Genomic DNA, 23,600 nt, shown 5'->3' with positions numbered 1-23,600 from the left:
GTCAGACTCAAGTGTTTGACTGACAGAATGTTTCCACCTGTGAACACCAGACTAAGTAATAGAAGATACAAGTAGATTCATTGCACAGGAGCTTTACAGGGAAACCTTCCTACTTGGTTTACATCCTTCCATCTGTTGAAAGCTTTTATGTTTTCTTCAATAAAACTTTTCCATGAATGTGACCACAACAACATGTCATTTTACAGACCGACATTTAGGACATTGTTGCAAGTGGTCATCATTAGAATGGTGTATTACTTTACTTTTATAGAGCAAATTATGAGTATTTGCAGAAATTTTGAACTTCAGGAACATAGTGTCTCATAACAAACACTGACACTGTAAGTAGTTCTGTCTTTTTTATTGTTTGAAATGTGCAGGGAATGAAAGAGATGACAGTATTAAATAACATAGGACTGTCTTTGAAATATGGCAAATGCAAAACTTGTGAGGAGGAAACCAGTTTGCTGGAAGAATTTGGTATTTCTAGCAACACATTTCAGATCATGAAAGCAGTCTCAGGGATAGTAATGGGATATTGTATTAATGGGCAGCTGTGGCTCACTGAAACAAAATTTCAGACCACTAAATGCAATATATTAGGAAAAATCACTAGTCACTTGATTTGTGTCTCCATTTCCCAATGCTGGTGATCCACAACTCTGCAGGAAATACTTACTTAATAGCTGCAAGAGCTCCTTCCTTAGTCATTCTGACAATAAGATGCAATATCTGATTAGAAGATTACTGCTATAGCTACAACAGATTCACCTCTAAATATACTCAAACATTTAATTTATTAATATCCCACACAGTCCCTATAATGTGAAGACATGACAGAGCAGTATTCAAACAACAAAGTGGACAATGGAGCTCTGGAGAAATACTGATCTATATCATTTAAGTAGCTGCTCAGAAGGTCTTAGAACTTATTTTTGGAGGATTTTTGACACAAACAGATTATAATACCTAATCCAAGATATGGTTCATGTGATTTATATAAAACCCATCACATATACAATCCCAATATACACAACCATTAAATAATATTGAATATATAACCCAAGGATGTAATTTCTGGGTCATTATCCAATTACAATTGCCCTGTTGGAATTCCATTGTTGAAAGTTAGTACAAAAAATGTTCGTTGTGATATATTTAAGGATCCATAAAAATTAAATGACAATAACATAATATTAGCACTTTCTTTACACAGACATATTTGTATTCTCACTGATTCTACATCATTTTGCACCCAGAAACATTTACAGTGAAGAAGCTCCTCATGCTTGCATGATTATAAAAATTAACAAAAAATACTCATTACTTTGTACATTAGCAACTATATATCAATTGTACATTCAAATCTCTGCTACATAACCAGCAAAAATGCATTCTGGCAGGTAGGAATGATTTCAGTCATACATTTAACCTGCTATAGGCAAAATGTTGAATACTTCATCTTAGAAGCATGTGTTATTTAGACGAAGCAAACAGTCTTTCAAAGACTATGAAAAAAAATTAATATACTGAAATGATAGATTACTATAAAGAGGGAATTAGAAATTAAAGCAACAGAGCTGGAATGTTACCTTATTAAATTAGGTAATTAAACATTTTAGTAAGCTAAAGCACAAGCATTGTTGTTACAAATTTAATTAAAGCAGTTTGAAGGAGGATGTAATAGTCCCAGTTGCTGAGAAGCAGATGACGAAGCAGCATGTAAGAAAGCAGTTGAATACAGCCGCAAAGAAGAACCACAGTAGCATTAATATTAGAAATGTGTTACAACCTTCCTGTGAAATCCTTGTAGGCCTCTTCTTAGGCTTCAGCCTCAGCTCCAAGGACTCTTCTTCAAAGGATGTTCCTGCTGGAGTAGGCTGCCTCTTTTGAAAACCAATGCTGAACTCTTCTTCAACATTTTCAATGGAGTATGACATTTTGCGAGAATCATCTTTCTTGCGTAAGGAAATCTGAAAACTTTCTTCAATGTCTTCTCTCTCCCTATGTGGTTTTGTTAGTATCACTGTCTCCTCTTCTTCTGCTTCCTGAACTGTATAACTTGGCTTGCGCTTCAAATCAAAACTGACACCTTCAGCTTCAGGAGACTCTAAAACTTCTATAATTTCAGGTGACTTCTGATCTTCTATCTCTTTCACAATTCGAATAGTTTGCTCACCAGCTTCTTCTGCATAGGTAGGACGTCGTTGTTTCTTTAACCTGACTTTACTAGTCATTGAGATATCCTCTTCTTCATAAGTATGTAGCTGAATCTTGAATTCTTGTTCTATTTCTTCTTTTGTTTTAGTGATTCTAGGCTGAATTGTAACTGTTTCAACATCAGTAACTTCAGTTACTTCAGGCAATGATGGTTGTCTTGGCCGCATTGGTTTTATAGTGATTTCTTCCTCACCTAACTCCTCTATTGACAACTTCCTCTGTGGAGCCTTCTTCTTAACAGTGAATTCTGCCACGCTGTCCTCAGGTGTCTTTGGTGCCAACTTCTTAATTGTTATTTCTTCTGCTACTTCCTCATCATGTGGTTCTGCAGCTTTCTTTTCCACTACCTTCTTTATGGTGAGTTTCTCACTCACTTCTTCTACAGAAGGTTTCCTTGGTTTCTTCTTCTTTATTGTTACTTCTTCACTTACATCATCCTTGGGTTTTTCTGGTTCCTTCCTTTTAATTGTCACTTCCTCAGAAACCTCTTCCACTTTCACCTCTTTAGGCTTCTTTTTCTTTATAACTACCTCTTCTGTGTCTTCCCCTTCTTCTTTTGGCTCCACCGGTACCATCTTCTTTATAGTGACTTCCTCACTCACTTCTTCTACAGAAGGTTTCCTTGGTTTCTTCTTCTTTATTGTTACTTCTTCACTTACATCATCCTTGGGTTTTTCTGGTTCCTTCCTTTTAATTGTCACTTCCTCAGAAACCTCTTCCACTTTCACCTCTTTAGGCTTCTTTTTCTTTATTACTACCTCTTCTGTGACTTCCCCTTCTTCTTTTGGCTCCACCGGTACCATCTTCTTTAGAGTGACTTCCTCACTCACTTCTTCTACAGAAGGTTTCCTTGGTTTCTTCTTCTTTATTGTCACTTCTTCACTTACATCATCCTTGGGTTTTTCTGGTTCCTTCCTTTTAATTGTCACTTCCTCAGAAACCTCTTCCACTTTCACCTCCTTAGGCTTCTTTTTCTTTATAACTACCTCTTCTGTGACTTCCTCTTCTTGTTTTGGCTCCACTGGTACCATCTTCTTTAGAGTGACTTCTTCAGAAACTTCTTCTACAGAAGGTTTCCTTGGTTTCTTCTTCTTTATTGTTATTTCTTCACTTACATCATCCTTGGGTTTCTCTGGTTCCTTCTTTCTAATTTTCACTTCCTCAGTAATCTCTTCTACTTTCACCTCTTTAGGCTTCTTTTTCTTTACCACTACCTGTTCCGTGACTTCCTCTTCCTCCTGTGGCCCCACTGGTACCACCTTCTTGAGAGTGACTTCCTCAGTCACTTCTTCTACAGAAGGTTTCCTTGGTTTCTTCTTCTTTATTGTTATTTCTTCACTTACCTCTTCCTTGGGTTTCTCTGGTTCCTTCTTTTCAATTTTCACTTCCTCAGTAACTTCTTCCACTTTCACCTCCTTAGGCTTCTTTTTCTTTATCACTACCTCTTCTGTGACTTCCTCTTCTTGTTTTGGTTCCACTGGTACCACCTTCTTTAGAGTGACTTCTTCAGCAACTTCTTCTACAGAAGGTTTCCTTGGTTTCTTCTTCTTTATTGTTATTTCTTCATGTACATCATCCTTGGGTTTCTCTGGTTCTTTCTTTTTAATTTTCACTTCCTCAGTCACCTCTTCTACTTTCACCTCCTTGGGCTTCTTTTTCTTTATCACTACCTGTTCCGTGACTTCCTCGTCCTCCTTTGGCTCCATTGGTACCACCTTCTTGAGAGTGACTTCCTCAGTCACTTCTTCTACAGAAGGTTTCCTTGGTTTCTTCTTCTTTATTGTTATTTCTTCACTTACCTCTTCCTTGGGTTTCTCTGGTTCCTTCTTTTCAATTTTCACTTCCTCAGTAACTTCTTCTATTTTGACCTCCTTAGGTTTCTTTTTCTTTACAACTACTTCCTCTGTGACTTCCTCCTCCTCTTTTGGCTCAACTGGTACCACCTTCTTTAGAGTGACTTCTTCAGCAACTTCTTCTACAGAAGGTTTCCTTGGTTTCTTCTTCTTCACTGTCACTTCTTCACTTACCTCTTCCTTGGGTTTCTCTGGTTCCTTCTTTTCAATTATGACTTTCTCAGGAACCTCTTCTACTTTCACCTCTTTAGGCTTCTTTTTCTTTATAACTACCTCCTCTGTGACTTCCTCCTCCTCTTTTGGCTCCACCGGAATCACCTTCTTTAGTGTGACTTCCTCTCTCACTTCTTCTACAGAAGGTTTCCTTGGTTTCTTCTTCTTTATTGTTATTTCTTCACTTACCTCATCCTTGGGTTTCTCTGGTTCCCTCTTTTCAATTGTCACTTTCTCAGGAACCTCTTCTACTTTCACCTCTTTAGGCTTCTTTTTCTTTACAACTACCTCCTCTGTGACTTCCTCCTCCTCTTTTGGCTCCACTGGTATCACCTTCTTTAGCGTGACTTCTTCTCTCAGTTCTTCTACAGAAGGTTTCCTTGGTTTCTTCTTCTTTATTGTTATTTCTTCACTTACCTCTTCCTTGGGTTTCTCTGGTTCCTTCTGTTCAATTATCACTTCCTCAGGAACCTCTTCTGCTTTCACCTCTTTAGGCTTCTTTTCCTTTACAATTACCTCCTCTGTGACTTCCTCCTCTTTTGGCTCCAGTGGTACCTCCTTCTTTAGAGTGACTTCCTCTCTCACTTCTTCTACAGAAGGTTTCTTTGGTTTCTTCTTCTTTATTGTCACTTCTTTAATTTCTTCAACATCAGGTTTCTCTGGCTCCTCTTTCTCGACTATTACCTTCTCAATATCCTCCCTTTCTGGTTCTTTGGGTTTTATCTTCATCACGAATTCTTCTTCTGGTACTTCTTTGGTTTCTTTTGGTTTCTCATCCAGTATTGGTTCATCCTGCTGAGGTGCTTCTTTGGATTCATCTTTCGGAACATCTTCCACACGCTTAGGTGGTTTTGTTTTCTTTACCTTTGTTTTCTTTATTGTCCTCTCTGGTGATTCAGGTTTTACATGTTCAGTAGGTAATATCTCTTCTTCTTCATAAGGTTTCTCTTTGTCATCAAGTTTAAGGCTGTGCTTCTTAGCAATTTCAGAATCTTCTTCTGGTTTCTCTTTTACAAAAGGTTTCAAGGTAATACTATCTGGCTCCTCTGGTTCAGGCTCTCCCACCTTCTTTTTCAGTTTGATATCCTTCTCCTCTTCAGGGTAAGGTTTCTTAGGAGGCTGTTTTTCTAATGGTATTTTTACTGTCTCTGGTTCAGGTTTTGCAGAGTCTTTTTTGGGCTTTTTAACTTTTTGCTTTTCAGGAGTCCTTCTCTCTTTCTTTTCTGGCTCTTCTTTTACATACTTTTCCAGATCTATGTCAGTTCCTTCTATGTCACTAGGTTTAAAGGGAGCTAAAGTAATTTCCTTCTCTTTTGGTGTGCTCTTTGTATCCTTTTCATCAGTCTCATCCTTCTTAGGCTTCTTCATTTCAGTTATCTCTTCCACTAGTGGCTTCTCAGGAACTTTCTTAAGCTTTATTTCTTCTTGTTCTGGTTCTTTTGTTTCTGGGATTTTTCCTTTTCCCACAACCAGCTTTGGTTCTTCTGGTTTCTCAGTATCTGCAGCCTTGGGGAGTCTTTCCCATGTACTCTTCTCATCTTCCACAGGAATATCAGTACTGTCTTTCTGATCAACATCAAAAGACTCTAATTCTTCTGTGTCTGGTTTTTCTCTGCCGGGCAACTTTACTTTCTTCACTTTTCTCTTGAGGACTTTCAGAGCTTCTTGTGTATTTCTTGATAGTATCCCCTTGTCACACCTTGCATTTATTATTGTTATAAGAGGGGTATTTTCCTTTGGAGGGTAGTCTATTATCTTTATGTTGCTCTTCAATAATACTTTTGGGACTTCTACAGCCTTAATCTCCCTCTTTTGAACACTTGCTTTCCTCAGCTTCACCTGCGTGAAAAGAGGAACTTCCTCTTTTGGCATCACATCAGTTATCTTCAGTTTGGTAGGTTTAACTTCTTTCCTTTCGAGTTTCAACACTTCTACTTTTTCAGGAAGATGTTTCTTTTCCTTTGGTTTTTTAGGCACAGGCTTCTCTTCCTGTGGGATTTCCATCACTTTTTCTTCTTCTTCTGGCACTTTTTCTTCTGGAATCTTTGAAACTGGCTTGATCTTCTTCTTCTTAGTAATTAATTTCTTAACTGGTGTCTCAACAATACTTACAGAGTCTTCAGTTCCCTCAACAGCTTCTGCTTTCTCTTTTTCAACATCCAATGGACTAACGTCACCTGTACTTACTGTATCTACTACTTCAGTGACCTCAATTCCTTCATGCACATCCTTTACTTCCTCAGGTTTTAGAGTGTCAGGCTTTTCCTGAGTCAGCACTTCAGTTGTCATTTCTTCAGTCACACTTTCATCAGCGTACTTTGGCTTCTCAGGAGCTCTTTTCTTCTTCAAGACTTTTCTTGTTGTTGGTTGCTTCTTGACATCTTCATCAGCAAAAGACACCAATGGCTTCTCAGTGACTGCATACTCTTGTGAAATTTCTTCTGCATGTTCAGGTGTTGGTTTCTCTTCTTCAGGAATAGCCTCAACGTTTTCTGGTGCATGAATTTCAACTTCCCTCCTTGGTAATGTAGGAGCTTCTTTAACTTCAGATATTGAAACATCTGCCTTCTTATGATCACTAATTTCCACAAGTTTAGCTTGCACTGTTGTGATTTTCTCCTCAGGCAGTGCCTCTTCTAAGATTCCAGGTTGTGAATGTTCCACTAAAAGAAGCTGTCTTTCCACTGGTATTATTGGGCTTACCTGTTCCATCCTAGGCAGAGCTGGTACAGTAATGTCACCTGTAAATAGTGCAGTTTGCATATCAGTAATTTGCACACTTTCACTTTCAGAAACTGTTACTGTAGGTTGTTCTTGTGATACTGTGAAGTTAGCAAGTTCTTCCTCCTTTGTGTTTTTGATTACTTCTGTAATTATAAGTGCCTCCTGTCGTTTCTGGACGACTTTCGGCACCTGTGTCAAATACTGTGTTTCTTGAGGTGGCTCTGTGGTAACAACCTGTTCCGTGGTAACTTCTTGTATTTGTAATGTATCCTGTGTTGAAAGTTTTCTTTGAGCTGATTCAGGTTTTGGCACTTTCTGTACCCTTGTATCAACAGCCACTGTCTGAGTTGGTTGTATCTCTGTCACAAACACAGATTCTGTTGTGGGTAGCAGTGCTGTAACTGCTTCTTTGTCCTGTGTCACTGTATAGTTCAATTCTGATGGTATTTCTAAAGATGTTATTTCATTTACAGTTACAGAGTCAGACAATGGAATGTTTCTGATAGCATGTTCAGTGTCAGGTACTGCAGGTGACATGAAAATATCTTCCTTGTGTTGCAGTTCAGGAAGTGTTACAGAAAGTGTTTCCTGTGGTAAGATGGTTGTCTGGGCTGTTTCAGTTAATTGTTTCTCATGTTCAAAGTCTGTATGTGTTTCAAATGTGCCAGTTTCAGTTACAGTTAAAGGTCCTTGTTGTAGAAATGATGGTGTGGCATGCAATACTTCAGGTATACCGGATACGAGGGGTTCCTCTGTTTCATGTGTAGGAATTTCCAATATAGCCACAGATTTTTGGCTCATTACCTTAAGTGTCGCTTCTTCCTTTAAAACCTGAGGTGACTCAGGCAAATGTGCAGGAACTACCTCAACATAAGGTTCCTGTATAGATACAGTATCTTTTTCTCCTATACTTACTAAAGCCTCCTGCGGTAATGGTTTCTTATCTGCTACTCGTTGTTCAGTTAACTCTAAGGACATGGTATCACTCACAGAAACAGAATCATTAAGTGCCATAGTTACTTGTGATTTACCTGTCTCGTATGATGGAGTAACAATGTCAGTCACTTTCCCCATAACAGATGATTCGACATTTGCAAAATGTAGATGTGAGTCTTCTGGTTGGCCTTTCTGATCTTCTGCTAATCTTGATTCCTCAGGTGCAGGAAAATTGTCTTTAACTGTTTCTTCCTGCAATGACTTTTCAACCTCCTCTGGTACCAATTTCTTCTTCTTGACAATTCGTTTCACTTTCTTTTCTTTTGTTGCTTCCACTTGTTCCACATCTTCAGCCTCCTTGACTGTTTCAGGAATTTCCTCTGCCTTTTGCTCCTCTGGCTTCTCCAGTACTGGTAATGATTCTTCTCCTTTACTCTCATCTGAAGGTTTCTCTTCTTCACTTGGAGCTGTCTTCTTCTTTCTGATTATGTGTTTCACCTTTTTCTCTTCAACTTCCATTTCTTCAGTAGTAACATGTTCCTTCTCATCCACAGGTACCTCTTTCACCACAACCTCCAGCTTTTCCACCTCTTCTTTCTTTTCTTCTTGAACCTCTTCTTCTGGTTTCACTTCTTTCTCTGTCTTCACCTTCTGTAACTTCACTTTCTTTCTGACAACCCTTTGTTCTGGCACGTCATCCGCAGCCACTTTGTCAGGCTTCTCTTCCTCAGAAACCTTTGGTTGCTCATCTACTGCAGTTAAAGGTTCACTCACTGATTCAGGAACTGTCACTGCACTAGGCTGGTCTTCTTTGGGGGAAACTATTTCCTGTGTCTCAGCCTCAGGAACATCTGGTGAAGGCTTCTCCGCTTGTTCCTGTGGTGCCTCCGGTTTCCGAACCTTTTTCAATATTTTCTTCTTCCTTTTTCCCTCTGGCAGTTGGTCCTTTTCTACTTCTTGTTCTGGCACTTCATCTGCAACCACTTTGTCGGGCTTCTCTTCCTCAGAAACCTTTGGTTGTTCGTCTACTGCTGTTAAAGGCTCACTCACTGATTCAGGAACTGTCACTGCACTAGGCTGGTCTTCTTTGGAGGAAACTATTTCCTGTGTCTCAGCCTCAGGAACATCTGATACAGACTTCTCTGCTTCTTCCTGTGGTGCCTCTGGTTTCCGAACCTTCTTCACTATTTTCTTCTTCCTTTTTCCCTCTGGCAGTTGGTCCTTCTCTACCTCTTCCTCCTCTGTGGGTCTGTCTACTCCTTTGGATTTCCCTTCCTCTTTCTCTGGCTGCTCTGATTTATCTTCTGGTTTCTCTTTTCTGAATGGTTTGAGAGTAATCCCCTCGGGTTCATCTGGGGTGGGTTCGCCCATTTTCTTCCTTAGCTTGATCTCCTTGTCATCTTCTGGCTGCGGTTTCTTAGGAATTCCCTTCTCCAGTGGAATCTGAATGGTCTCTGGCTCTGGTTTTGGTTTCTTTGCCTTAGGTCTCTTTTTCACCTCAGGTTTGGAAGCCCCTTCATCTGATTTCTCTGGGCTCTCCCTCTCATATTGCTCTAAGTCTGTATCATGCTTTTCTATGTCCTTCCCCTCAAAAGGCGCCAATGGTTCTTTCTCAGATTCCTTAGGCTTCTTTATCTTTTGTTCATCCCCATCTTTTTTCGATGGCTTGATCTTCTGCTCCTCTTCACCAGGTGTTGGTTTTTCAGGAATCTTTTTCAACTTGATGTCCTCTGGGACAGGAGCTTGCTGCTCTGGAACTTTTCCTTTCCCAATATCAAGCTTCTGTGTTTCTTGTTGCTCAGATGCAGGTTTCTTTGGCAAGCTCTGCCATGTCGGCTGATCAACTTTCTCTGTAGGTTCTGGTTTTTCTGTGTCATCTGCAGGGAACTTCTCAGGTTCCTCCAACTCAGTTGCTTCCTTATCCTTGATTCGTACCTTTTTTACTTTCCTCTTTTGCACTTTCAGAGCTTCCTGGTAGTTCCGTGACAGAATACCTTTGTCAAAGTACACCTCAAGAATTGTTATGACTGGCTTCTGTTCAGCTGGTGGATAATCGATAAATTTAATGTTACTCTTAAGCAAGACTTTGGGAATTGTCACACCCTTTATTTCTCGTTTCTTGACAGGTGTCACTTTCTTTAATTTTATCTGTGCAAATAGGGGAATGTCTTCTTTGACATCAATCACCTTCAGCTGAGTAGCTTTAATTTCTTTCCTCTCAATTTTCATCATTTGTAGTCCAGTGACTTTCTTCTTCTTGACAGGTTTGTCTTCTGTTGGTTTTCTAGGAGCTCTGTCCTCTTCTGCCTTGTCTTCTGTTGGTTTCTCCTCTTCCTTCGGAATGCCTTTCTTTGATTTGGACACAATTCTCTTTACCCTCCTTCCCTTAGAGTCCGCAGGTACTGTTGTAGTATCCTCTTCAACATCAGGCTTTTCTTCAGGCACTTCTTCTTCAGATTTTTCCAAGGATGGCATAATAGTTTCCTCTTCCTCCACATCAATTGGCTTTACATCTTCTTCTGGAACAGTTTTCTTTTTCTTTTTCACTATTCGTTTCACTTTTTTGTGTTCAGTTTCATCAACAGTTTCAGCAGGAACCTCATCTTTAGCTACTGGCACACTGTCAGTTTTCTCTTCTGTATCTGCCTTTCCTTCAGCAGGTTTCTCTGGTAATGGCAAGGTATCTTCAATCATTTCTTCCTCTACAGGTTTTTCTGCCTCTTCTGGTACAACCTTCTTTTTCCTGACTATGCGCTTAACCTTCTTTTCTTTTGTTGCTTCAACTTGATCCACATCTTCAGCCTCCTTGACTGTTTCTGGAATTTCCTCTGCCTTTTGCTCCTCTGGCTTCTCCAGTACTGGTAATGATTCTTCTCCTTTACTCTCATCTGAAGGTTTCTCTTCTTCACTTGGAGTTGTCTTCTTCTTTCTGATTATGTGTTTCACCTTTTTCTCTTTAACTTCCATTTCTTCAGTAGTAACATGTTCCTTCTCATCCTCAGGTACCTCTTTCACCACAACCTCCAGCTTTTCCACCTCTTCTTTCTTTTCTTCTTGAACCTCTTCTTCTGGTTTCACTTCTTTCTCTGGCTTCACCTTCTGTACCTTCACTTTCTTTCTGACAACCTTTTGTTCTGGCACGTCATCTGCAGCCACTTTGTCAGGCTTCTCTTCTTCAGAAACCTTTGGTTGTTCGTCTACTGCTGTTAAAGGCTCACTCACTGATTCAGGAACTGTCACTGCACTAGGCTGGTCTTCTTTGGGGGAAACTATTTCCTGTATCTCAGCCTCAGGAACATCTGATACAGGCTTCTCTGCTTCTGCCTGTGGTGCCTCTGGTTTCCGAACCTTCTTCACTATTTTCTTCTTCCTTTTTCCCTCTGGCAGTTGGTCCTTCTCTACCTCTTCCTCCTCTGTGAGTCTGTCTACTCCTTTGGGCTTCCCTTCCTCTTTCTCTGGCTGCTCTGATTTATCTTCTGGTTTCTCTTTTCTGAAAGGTTTGAGAGTAATCACCTCGGGTTCATCTGGGGTGGGTTCACCCATTTTCTTCCTTAGCTTGATCTCCTTGTCATCTTCTGGCTGCGGTTTCTTAGGAATTCCCTTCTCCAGTGGAATCTGAATGGTCTCTGGCTCTGGTTTTGGTTTCTTTGCCTTAGGTCTCTTTTTCACCTCAGGTTTGGAAGTCTCTTCATCTGATTTCTCTGGGCTCTCCCTCTCATATTTCTCTAAGTCTGTATCATGCTTTTCTATGTCCTTCCCCTCAAAAGGAGCCAATGGTTCTTTCTCAGATTCCTTAGGCTTCTTCATCTGTGGTTCATCCCCATCTTTTTTCGATGGCTTGATCTTCTGCTCCTCTTCACCAGGTGTTGGTTTTTCAGGAACCTTTTTCAACTTGATGTCCTCTGGGACAGGAGTTTCCTGCTCTGGAACTTTTCCTTTCCCAATATCAAGCTTCTGTGTTTCTTGTTGCTCAGGTGCAGGTTTCTTTGGCAAGCTCTGCCATGCTGGCTGATCAACTTTCTCTGTAGGTTCTGGTTTTTCTGTGTCATCTGCAGGGAACTTCTCAGGTTCCTCCAACTCAGTTGCTTCCTTATCCTTGATTCGTACCTTTTTTACTTTTCTCTTCTGGACTTTCAGTGCTTCCTGATAGTTCCGTGACAGAATACCCTTGTCAAAGTGCACCTCAAGAATTGTTATGACTGGCTTCTGTTCAGCTGGTGGATAATCAATGAACTTAATGTTACTCTTAAGCAAGACTTTGGGAATTGTCACACCCTTTATTTCTCGTTTCTTGACAGGTGTCACTTTCTTTAATTTTATCTGTGCAAATAGGGGAATGTCTTCTTTGACATCAATCACCTTCAGCTGAGTAGCTTTAATTTCTTTCTTCTCAATTTTCATCATTTGTAGTCCAGTGAATTTCTTCTTCTTGACAGGTTTGTCATCTGTTGGTTTTCTAGGAGCTACATCCTCTTCTACCTTGCCTTCTGTTGGTTTCTCCTCTTCCTTCGGAATGCCTTTCTTTGTTTTGGACACAATTCGCTTTACCCTCCTTCCCTTAGAGTCCTCAGATACTGTTGTAGTATCCTCTTCAACATCAGGCTTTTCTTCGGGCAGTTCTTCCTCAGATTTTTCCAAGGATGGCATAATAGTTTCCTCTTTCTCCACACCAACTGGCTTTTCATCTTCTTCTGGAACAGTTTTCTTTTTCTTTTTCACTATTCGTTTCACTTTTTTGTGTTCAGTTTCACCAACAGTTTCAGGAACCTCATCTTTAGCTACCGGCACACTGTCAGTTTTCTCTTCTGTATCTGCCTTTCCTTCAGCGGGTTTCTCTGGTAATGGCAAGGTATCTTCAATCATTTCTTCCTCCACAGGTTTTTCTGCCTCTTCTGGTACAACCTTCTTTTTCCTGACTATGCGCTTAACCTTCTTTTCTTTTGTTGCTTCAACTTGTTCCACATCTTCAGCCTCCTTGACTGTTTCTGGAATTTCCTCTGCCTTTTGCTCCTCTGGCTTCTCCAGTACTGGTAATGATTCTTCTCCTTTACTCTCATCTGAAGGTTTCTCTTCTTCACTTGGAGTTGTCTTCTTCTTTCTGATTATGTGTTTCACCTTTTTCTCTTTAACTTCCATTTCTTCAGTAGTACCATGTTCCTTCTCATCCTCAGGTACCTCTTTCACCACAACCTCCAGCTTTTCCACCTCTTCTTTCTTTTCTTCTTGAACCTCTTCTTCTGGTTTCACTTCTTTCTCTGTCTTCACCTTCTGTACCTTCACTTTCTTTCTGACAACCTTTTGTTCTGGCACGTCATCCGCAGCCACTTTGTCAGGCTTCTCTTCCTCAGAAACCTTTGGTTGCTCATCTACTGCAGTTAAAGGTTCACTCACTGATTCAGGAACTGTCACTGCACTAGGCTGGTCTTCTTTGGGGGAAACTATTTCCTGTGTCTCAGCCTCAGGAACATCTGGTGAAGGCTTCTCCGCTTGTTCCTGTGGTGCCTCCGGTTTCCGAACCTTTTTCAATATTTTCTTCTTCCTTTTTCCCTCTGGCAGTTGGTCCTTTTCTACTTCTTGTTCTGGCACTTCATCTGCCACCACTTTGTCGGGCTTCTCTTCCTCAGAAACCTTTGGTTGTTCGTCTACTGCTGTTAAAGGCTCACTCACTGATTCAGGAACTGTCACTGCACTAGGCTGGTCTTCTTTGGGGGAAACTATTTCCTGTGTCTCAGCCTCAGGAACATCTGATACAGACTTCTCTGCTTCTTCCTGTGGTGCCTCTGGTTTCCGAACCTTCTTCACTATTTTCTTCTTCCTTTTTCCCTCTGGCAGTTGGTCCTTCTCTACCTCTTCCTCCTCTGTGAGTCTGTCTACTCCTTTGGGCTTCCCTTCCTCTTTCTCTGGCTGCTCTGATTTATCTTCTGGTTTCTCTTTTCTGAATGGTTTGAGAGTAATCACCTCGGGTTCATCTGGGGTGGGTTCACCCATTTTCTTCCTTAGCTTGATCTCCTTGTCATCTTCTGGCTGCGGTTTCTTAGGAATTCCTTTCTCCAGTGGAATCTGAATGGTCTCTGGCTCTGGTTTTGGTTTCTTTGCCTTAGGTCTCTTTTTCACCTCAGGTTTGGAAGTCTCATCATCTGATTTCTCTGGGCTCTTCCTCTCATATTGCTCTAAGTCTGTATCATGCTTTTCTATGTCCTTCCCCTCAAAAGGAGCCAATGGTTCTTTCTCAGATTCCTTAGGCTTCTTTATCTTTTGTTCATCCCCATCTTTTTTCGATGGCTTGATCTTCTGCTCCTCTTCACCAGGTGTTGGTTTTTCAGGAATCTTTTTCAACTTGATGTCCTCTGGGACAGGAGTTTCCTGCTCTGGGACTTTTCCTTTCCCAATATCAAGCTTCTTTGTTTCTTGTTGTTCAGGTGTCGGTTTCTTTGGCAAGCTCTGCCATGTCGGCTGATCAACTTTCTCTGTAGGTTCCGGTTTTTCTGTGTCATCTGCAGGGAACTTCTCAGGTTCCTCCAACTCAGTTGCTTCCTTATCCTTGATTCGTACCTTTTTTACTTTTCTCTTCTGGACTTTCAGTGCTTCCTGATAGTTCCGTGACAGAATACCCTTGTCAAAGTGCACCTCAAGAATTGTTATGACTGGCTTCTGTTCAGCTGGTGGATAATCGATAAATTTAATGTTACTCTTAAGCAAGACTTTGGGAATTGTCACACCCTTTATTTCTCGTTTCTTGACAGGTGTCACTTTCTTTAATTTTATCTGTGCAAATAGGGGAATGTCTTCTTTGACATCAATCACCTTCAGCTGAGTAGCTTTAATTTCTTTCTTCTCAATTTTCATCATTTGTAGTCCAGTGACTTTCTTCTTCTTGACAGGTTTGTCATCTGTTGGTTTTCTAGGAGCTACATCCTCTTCTACCTTGCCTTCTGTTGGTTTCTCCTCTTCCTTCAGAATGCCTTTCTTTGTTTTGGACACAATTCGCTTTACCCTCCTTCCCTTTGAGTCCTCAGGTACTGTTGTAGTATCCTCTTCAACATCAGGCTTTTCTTCGGGCAGTTCTTCCTCAGATTTTTCCAAGGATGGCATAATAGTTTCTTCTTCTTGCACACCACTTGGCTTTTCTTCTTCTGGAACAGTTTTCTTTTTCTTTTTCACTATTCGTTTCACTTTTTTGTGTTCAGTTTCATCAACAGTTTCAGCAGGAACCTCATCTTTAGCTACTGGCACACTGTCAGTTTGCTCTTCTGTATCTGCCTTTCCTTCAGCAGGTTTCTCTGGTAATGGCAAGGTATCTTCAATCATTTCTTCCTCGACAGGTTTTTCTGCCTCTTCTGGTACCACCTTCTTTTTCCTGACTATGCGCTTAACCTTCTTTTCTTTTGTTGCTTCCACTTGTTCCACATCTTCAGCCTCCTTGACTGTTTCAGGAATTTCCTCTGCCTTTTGCTCCTCTGGCTTCTCCAGTACTGGCAATGGTTCTTCTTGTTTACTCTCATCTGAAGGTTTCTCCTTCTCAAGCACCATAGTCTTTTTCTTCCTGATAATGCGTTTCTTTTTTGTCTGGTCAGTCAATTCTTCCTCCTCCCCTTCAGAAATTTCTGACTCCTCTTTGGGCTTTTCTGTCAGTGATGCAGTTTCCTGCTTTGTACCTTCCACTGAAGGTTTCTCCTCTTCAGTTGGTGTAATCTTTTTCCTTCTGAGTATGCGTTTCACTTTCTTCTCTTTCGATGTTTCTTCTGTCTCTTCCTCCTCACCTTTTTCAACTGTTATGACCCCTTCAGGAGTTTCATATAGCTCCTCATCTTCTGGTTTATCACATGGTGCTACAGGTTCCTCAGAAAGTTTCTTCTCTTTAGCTGGCTTAGTTTTTTTCTTCCTGATAATGTGTTTCAGTTTGATGTCTTCAGTAATTCCTTCCTTCTCCCCCTCACCAATCTCTGGCTTCTCCTCCTCTTTAGGCTTTTGAAACAATGTCACAGTTTCCTCCTCTGCACCTTCTGTTGATGGTTTCTCCTCTTCATTTGGTGTAGCCTTCTTTCTTCTCACTATACGTTTCACTTTCTTCTCATCAGTTGCTTCTTCCATCTCTCTGTCCTCAGCTTTCTCAACCATCATGGTACTCTCCAAGATTTCATTTTCTTTCTCTTCTTCTGGCTTCTCATGTAGTGGTGCAGTTTCCTCTTTTACATCCTCTCCTAACGGTTTCTCCCCTTCTACCAGAGTAATCTTCTTCCTCTTGATAATACGTTTCATTTTCTTCTCTTTTCTTGTGTCTTCCATCGCTCCTTCAACAACCTTCTCAACCTCCCTGTCATCCTCAGGATGCTTATCTGCCTTTTCCTCCTCAAGTTCTTCCAATATTGGCACAGTTTCTTCCCTTGTGTCGTCTTCCGTTGCAGGTTTACTGTCCTCAATTGGGAACGTCGTCTTCTTTCTAATCATGGGTTTCACCATCTTTTCCTTAACTTCAATTTCATCAGTAGTGCCCTGTTCCTTGTCATGGTCTGGTAAGCTTTTCAGCTCTATAACTGGTGTCTCAAGTTTGTGGACTGTGTCTACATCCCCGGTGTCTTCATCAGCAGATTCTCTGTCCGCACTCTTTATAGTGTACTCACCTTGAAGGAACTCAGTTGTAGTTTCAATTACTTTTACCTCAGGCATATGGTCGGTCACTTGTGTGGCAGTGATGTGACGTGTCTGAGAGGCTGATGTATTGTCGTCCAGGCTCTCTGAAATTTCAATGATTTTGTGATGTGAAATTGCAAGAGATTCTTGTACATATGGACTGTGGTTCTCTGGTTTGACCTCTAAGGAGGTAAAATCTATATGATTCAATTTTTAATGTCTAATATTTGGTGACACCATCTGTGTCAGTGCATTTGTGCAGTGTGTACATTTTATTATGTCGATTTCATACTGTGTGTTTGAAGTGTTTCTGAATTAGGTTCAGATGCTGTGCATGGTGTCAACATTTGTTACAAGCAATAAATCACTAGACTTTGTTGCCCTGCTGCTCTGAACAATCTCATTTGCTGTTTTGCAGCATTTAAAATGATTTGAATTGTCATAGGCACTTACCACACAATACAGTACTTACCGGAAGTAATTCTGCAGCGAGAGATGAATTATTGCTCATTTATGCATGTCTCCCTTACATGATTATTTATCTAATAAAATAATTATGACTCATTGTGAACTGAAATACTTTCAGAGTTCTTTACAGTGTTTGCTTAAAAATTATAATCAGAATTATCTGTAATATTTTTATTTGATTCCAGTAAGAATATTTAATAAAACTGTTTTACTGTTATTCTTCTGTTACAGGATGAATAAGCTACATATTTATTTTTACAATGAAGAAACTTTATAGTTTAATTACCCATCAACACTGAGCCTACTGGTGACAGATCACTAGCTCATAAGTACAGTGATGGAAAGGAGAACTTGCGATGGACTTGGAAAAGACTGTCTGGCATTTTCATGAAGGAATTTACTTATTTTTGTGACTATGTGTAGGGGGAACACACATAGGACATCTTACTGGACTTACGAGAACTGAAAACCATTACTACGTACTATATAATCGAAATGTAATGTGATCTGATGAAGAGATGTTATCAAAGAGCAAGTAATTTTGAAACTCTTGGATACAAACTATTCTAAAATAAATTTATCATTAATCTGGATGGAATGAGATGGCTTGAACTTGCACTGTCATGCAATAATATAGTATTTCTGTACAGATCGTTTTTTTCCTTAGTTCTTTATTAGTCTTACTGTTTTATTTCACTTTCTCTTTCCATTATCTGAATTTGATATGTACTGAAATTTATCTATTTGCTACATTCATGGTCATAAGATAAGGGATCTGTGGTTTTCATGACATAACATGAGGAACAAGTATAATGTGCAGACTCGAAAGGGTGGCTGGTATCATATCAACTTGTGACACAGTGATACAGATATGAGGAGCACTGTTGAACAGATCATCCATCATAAATGTCACTTACAATGTGTAGTGTCCTTCCATCAGTTATGTACGGTACATTAATCAATGTGAGGCCAAAAAACAGCATGAGATGATGCACAATGGCTTCCTACACCACAGATCAGACCACCCAGTTATGTCTGTTGTGCTGCATTTCACTGATGGTCAGACACACTATGAGGATTAGTGCCGCTGCATAGAGATGTGTTAGGGTTGCAGACCTTTATTCTAGAGAGCCCCATACCTTACATGTTGAAACTGATTCAAATCTGGACAGTGAGATGAACACCCTACATATAAGATATGTGCTCAGACTGCATGTACTTATCCAACACATCAGCCATTACCATTCACCAGATGAAACATAGCTTCATATGCGACAGAGAAAAGGCACAGCAATTGCAATACTGCAAGGCAACACCCAGTGAGATACATGTTCTTAGTACTGTGCTATCCCAGATGAGAACACTATGCCACCTTCTTCCGGACACATTACAAGCCTGTCATTATATTTCAAGGCACGGATATGGCATACAGTGATACTGATTATGAGGTGTCATGATAGAAACATGTGTGCCAATAAATGTTTCCTCAAGGACAGATGAACAGAATGTGAGAATCATTCTTTAACAACTCATCTTTGCATAGGATACTACCCAATGATTGATGGGTAAGGCACCACATTTCTTCTTTGTGTGTGGGAAATGCATTTAGCATGCTGCTGAGTACACAGGCAAGCTCTCCAAGCAGACACAATCTTGTGGAACACGTATAATCTAGAGATGGATCAAACTCTCGCACCTGGACATCTGTCGTGGTTGCTGGACATCTTTGGGCATTTAAGGAAATGTCAGGCTGAGATTTGTTAGAAGAATGCCAAGGGAATGTAATATACCCACAAAAGAAGTGGTTTACAGAACACTTGTTTGAATGATTCTTGAGTATTGTTCACCATCCTGGGACCTTTACAGGCTGGATTAATGGAAGAGATAGAGAAGATCCAATGATGAACAGTGCATTTCATCACAGATTGTTTGATTGGTGTGAAAGTGTTATGAAGACACTCAGCATCCTCCAGTGGCAGTCGCTATGAGAGAGGCATGGCGTATCATGGAGAGGGTTACTGTTGAAATTCTGAGAGCGTACAGAGTTGGGAAATGTATTACTTCCTCCACATGTCTCGTAAAATGATTGTGAAGAGAAAATTGAAGCAATTTGAGCTCAATTGGAAGGTTATCGAGAGATGTTCTTCCAATGCACTATTTGTGAATGGAACAGAGAATGAGGGATCAGACAGTGGCACCAGGTGTACACTCACTCACACACCGTATGATGGCTTTCAGAGTATACATGTAGATATCAGGTGAGGTAATGATTCTGTGCTAGGTCATGACACTTGGTAAACCTTGCCATTACTGCCATTTCCTCTCTCAGCAATCTTCTCCATGATTGTGAAATCATGCTACAAACAACATTCAACTGCTGACCCACCTCCCGCCAACTATAGTTAATGTCTAATCTGCAAATGACCTACCCATATATAACACTACTCTGTTGTGTTCATCATCTCATTCTCCTTCCCTATCATTTAACTACTGTACCAAAGACAATCAACTCACATTTAGAACTTCCATATCCATGACTTCTGGCCGTACAGGCTCTTTCAAGAACATTCTGTGGTTATGCACTGGCAAACTAGTTATGTAACACATTTCATACTTGATCCAGCACAGCTTAGTATACTTAGTGTCACCAAGACATAGTGTTTGTTCATGAATCTCAAAGATCCCTTCACTTTTGCACAGAATGCATAATCTGATTCTTGTTTACAACAATTTATTTTATTCTTCTTCAACACTGCAACCAGATAAATTAGTTGTGTTTACTTGTACTAGTAAATTCCTCATGGAAGAAAAGTCTGATTTTTAAATACACAGCCACCTACAAACAAGTATCTGTCATATCAGTACATCAGATTTTACATTCTATCAGCTGCTGAAATATTTTCAGTGTGCATCTCATTTTCCATGATTAAAAAGGTCATTTTCAAAGTAAAGAATGTTTGGATGTGACAACCTGTAATTCTCCCCCACCCCTACCACTGTGTCACAGACCTTCCTAATAGCTGCATGATTTTAAAATGTGTGACAAAATTGACAATCCATGAAGTGTGAGGTTTGTAGTGTAACACAGTTTCTGAGTGCAAAGCAAGTTCATCCTATTAAAATTTACAGGCACATAAATTAGTTTATGAAACATTTGATGAACAAAGCTTCAGTTACAGACTGGTGCATCATGTTTGATGCCAGACAATTTAATGTTCATAACGAAGAATGACCAGGCGAACCTTCAGTTGTGATTGAGAAATGAAGATGAAGACATTTCACTATTTAGGGACTGAGCCTGTGCTTTCCCAAAATTTCACGGTCATTTCTTAAAAGCTGTTAGACTGATTTGGGCTATAGAAAAGTGTGTGCCAGATGGGTTCCTCATCTTTTGGCAGATGAACACAAAAAACAATGAATGGGAGTTGCAGTGTCTTGCATCATTCATGATACCTCATTCCCCCCCTCCCGAAAAAAGGAAAAGAAAAAACAAACAGAACACCACAAAAATGTTAAGGCCAGAGTGTTTAGTGATTGATGGGGCATCTCACTCATCAACCTTATGCCTATAAAAGAGACCATAAATGCAGTAGCCTAATGTCACACACTTCAACATTGTGCTACTCAAAACAAACAGCATGGATTGTTGTATACTGGCATTACGCTTCTTCACAATAATGCTTGCCAACATTCTGTTGTGTTAATGAAGGATTTGCTTTGGCAGTTTACACAGTATGTTGTCAAATATCCACCAAACTTGTTTTCAAATGATTACCATCTTTTTTTCCAAAATGTTAGCACTTTTGAGTGGAAAGCAATATTGAAATGGCAATCAACTGACTGAGGACAGTAGGTGATTGGTTCAACATCTTGGTGGCAACCAAATATGCAGAAGGCATAGGAAAGCATATAGACATTATGAGAAAACTTTGAATTTGAATGATGACTGCATAAAAAAATAGCTAAGATATCAACACGTGTCATAAAAAAGTTTTCTTTCATTATCTTGAATAAAAATGTTTACAGAAACAAATATTCTTTATTTTTAGAATGAACCCCATATTTAAAATCAGATGAAAATATTGACAGAAATAGTCTTTGAAGGACTACTGACTTGCAACAGCCCAGGGGCCAACATTTGGCTGGCTGATGCACTGGTAACATTGGCAAAAATTTCCTCCCTCATTATTTGCCTTCAACAAAAATTCTTCAACAGTCATTCCACCATTATTTTCCCAACTTCACAGAACCCAGTTCATATTGTGGCTCTAGCCTGGTGCAGTTCTTTCGATTTAACACCACTCTGGTGATTTATTTATTCAAGCATTGTCTTATTTGGTCCAACATGGCTCAATTACTCAGTCTCAGAACTTCCTGTGCCAGAACATTTTGAGGCACTTACTAGTTATTGAACACAGTGACTTAATCAAACAATGGAAACTCCAGGATGTTATGTCAACAAAGCAAGGAAAAGACAGATTGCTGCTTACCGTAAAGATGAAACGTTAAGTTGCAGATAGGCACAATTAAAAAGATATTTACTCATTAGCTTTCAGCCTCAGCCTTCATCAGGAAAAGATAGAGAAATACACATCAGCATGTTTTGCCTTAAGAATAATATCCAAGGTATGTAGCAAAGAGTGTATTAGAGTGGTGTACTTTAGTTATTTCCAATCAGTTGCAAGCTATGGCATAAGTTTTTGGGGAAAAACCAGGTCAAGACTAAATGACATTTTTATTATGCAAAAAAGAGCTATTTGTATCATGACACACAGCCCACCACAAACTCACTGTAGACCCTTATTCAGACAACTAAAGATACTGACAATACCATCGATATATATTTTTAAATGCCTGGAAATGATCAGTAAAAATAACTACGATCTCCAAACCAACTCGAGCTACCATGATCACAATACAAGGCATTGTAAAGACTTCCACATTCCCTATGTAGAAAAACTAGAAGTCAGAAACATGTTAGCAGCTTAGTAATAAAGCTTTTAAATGCACTTCCCTCTCAAATTAAAAGAATTGAAAGGCAAAAATAATTTCAAGTGTGAATTAAAAAATTCTTGATGGAAAAATGCTACTACAGTGTAAATGATACCTGTCTCAGACTGTGGATTGAAACCTGTACTTATTTTTTAAAAATTCAAACTAATTTAATTATGTTTTCAACTTTGTAATCATGGTACTTATGAAAAATCTGTTAAATATCTGTAATACGATTTGTGTATAAGGCGTAGTTCATGATCTATAATTGTTTATCATGAGCACGTACTTTTGTTTTTGTGTAATAAGTTCTTGTACACTACTTATGTACTATGTGTACGTCATTTGTTTTGCTGTTTGTATATGTTTGTCCATTTATTATGTGTGTGTGTTGTTATGTGTTACGTGTAATCAAATGACAAATCCTATATCACATGTGTGATCTATTGGATGCTAAATAAATAAATAAATAAAATAAATCATTCATTCCCACAAAAATAAGCATATCGCACACCAACTCCAGCAGCTCAGACCAGAATGCAATTGTCACATGGAATGGAAGCAGCTATCTGGACAGGGGAGGGGGGCAGCAGGGGATAGCAGTGTACAGGTGGCAGAGAGAGGAGTGCTGTCTCTCAGAGTGTGCACAGACTAAATTACCAACAGGCACAGCATCAGGAGGCTGTGAAAGAGAGAGGTGGGGAAAAAGGAGCAAAACAGAAGAGGAGTACGGAAAGATGGTCAGGTTTGTTGACAGAGAGTGGCACAAAAAGAGGGTGGGAGATAAGAATAGGTCAGAGGTGATAGGACAGATGGGCTGGAAACTGTTGGGTGGAAGGTGTAGGAATGGTATGTTACTGTTCGTTAAGGCTGGAATAATTTCAGGAGAGGAGAATGGGTTGTAAGGATTAGCCCCATCTGCCCAGTGCAGAAAAGCTGATGGTAAAGGAAAGGATCCATATGGCCTGCATAGTGAAGCAGCCATTGAAATCAAGCATGTTATATCCAGCTGCATGCTGTGGGTGGTCTACTTTACTCTTGGACAGTTTGGTGGTGGCCATTCACCCTGGTGGACAGGTGGCTGGTAGTCATACCAACATAAAAAGCTGTGCAATGATTGCAGCAGAGCTGGTATATGACATGGCTGCTTTCACAGGTGGCCCAGTCTTTGATGGGGTGTGATAAGACTGTGACAGAACTGGAATAGGAAGGGCTGGGTGAGCGGATTGGGCAGGTTTTGCACCTGGGTCTTCCAAAGGAAAATGGTCCTTGTGGCAAGGGGTTAGGATTGGGAGTGGCATGAGGATGGACTAGGATGTTGTGGAAGTTGGGTGGGAGATGGAACACCACTTTAGGAGGGATGGAAAGGATCTCAGGTAGGATGTCTCTTATTTCAGGGCATAACGATAGGTAATCAAAGCCCTGGCAAAGAATGTGGTTCAGTAGTTCCAGCCCATGGTGGTGTTGATGAAGGTGGCATTCCTTCATGCCTAGCCCTTGAGGGTTGTGGGAGGATTGGGACTGTGAGGGGAAATGGTATAGGAGATTTGTTTGCAGACTAGG

At 40.1% G+C, this 23,600-nt stretch overlaps 1 protein-coding gene across 1 annotated transcript in view; it reads right to left on the bottom strand.

Moving 5' to 3' along the window:
• Positions 1–23,600, bottom strand: part of LOC124795577 (titin) — a 529,084-nt gene that overhangs the window by 122,637 nt on the left and 382,847 nt on the right. The window contains exon 95 of the mRNA XM_047259648.1: positions 1,793–16,681. Coding sequence (XP_047115604.1) covers positions 1,793–16,681 — 14,889 coding nt within the window. The remainder of the gene's footprint in view (positions 1–1,792; positions 16,682–23,600) is intronic.

The sequence above is a fragment of the Schistocerca piceifrons genome, chromosome 4, assembly GCF_021461385.2.
Source record: "Schistocerca piceifrons isolate TAMUIC-IGC-003096 chromosome 4, iqSchPice1.1, whole genome shotgun sequence".
NCBI classification, from domain to species: domain Eukaryota; kingdom Metazoa; phylum Arthropoda; class Insecta; order Orthoptera; family Acrididae; genus Schistocerca; species Schistocerca piceifrons.
The sequence above is the reverse complement of the archived record's forward strand: the minus strand, read 5'-3'. Positions and strand labels throughout refer to the sequence as shown.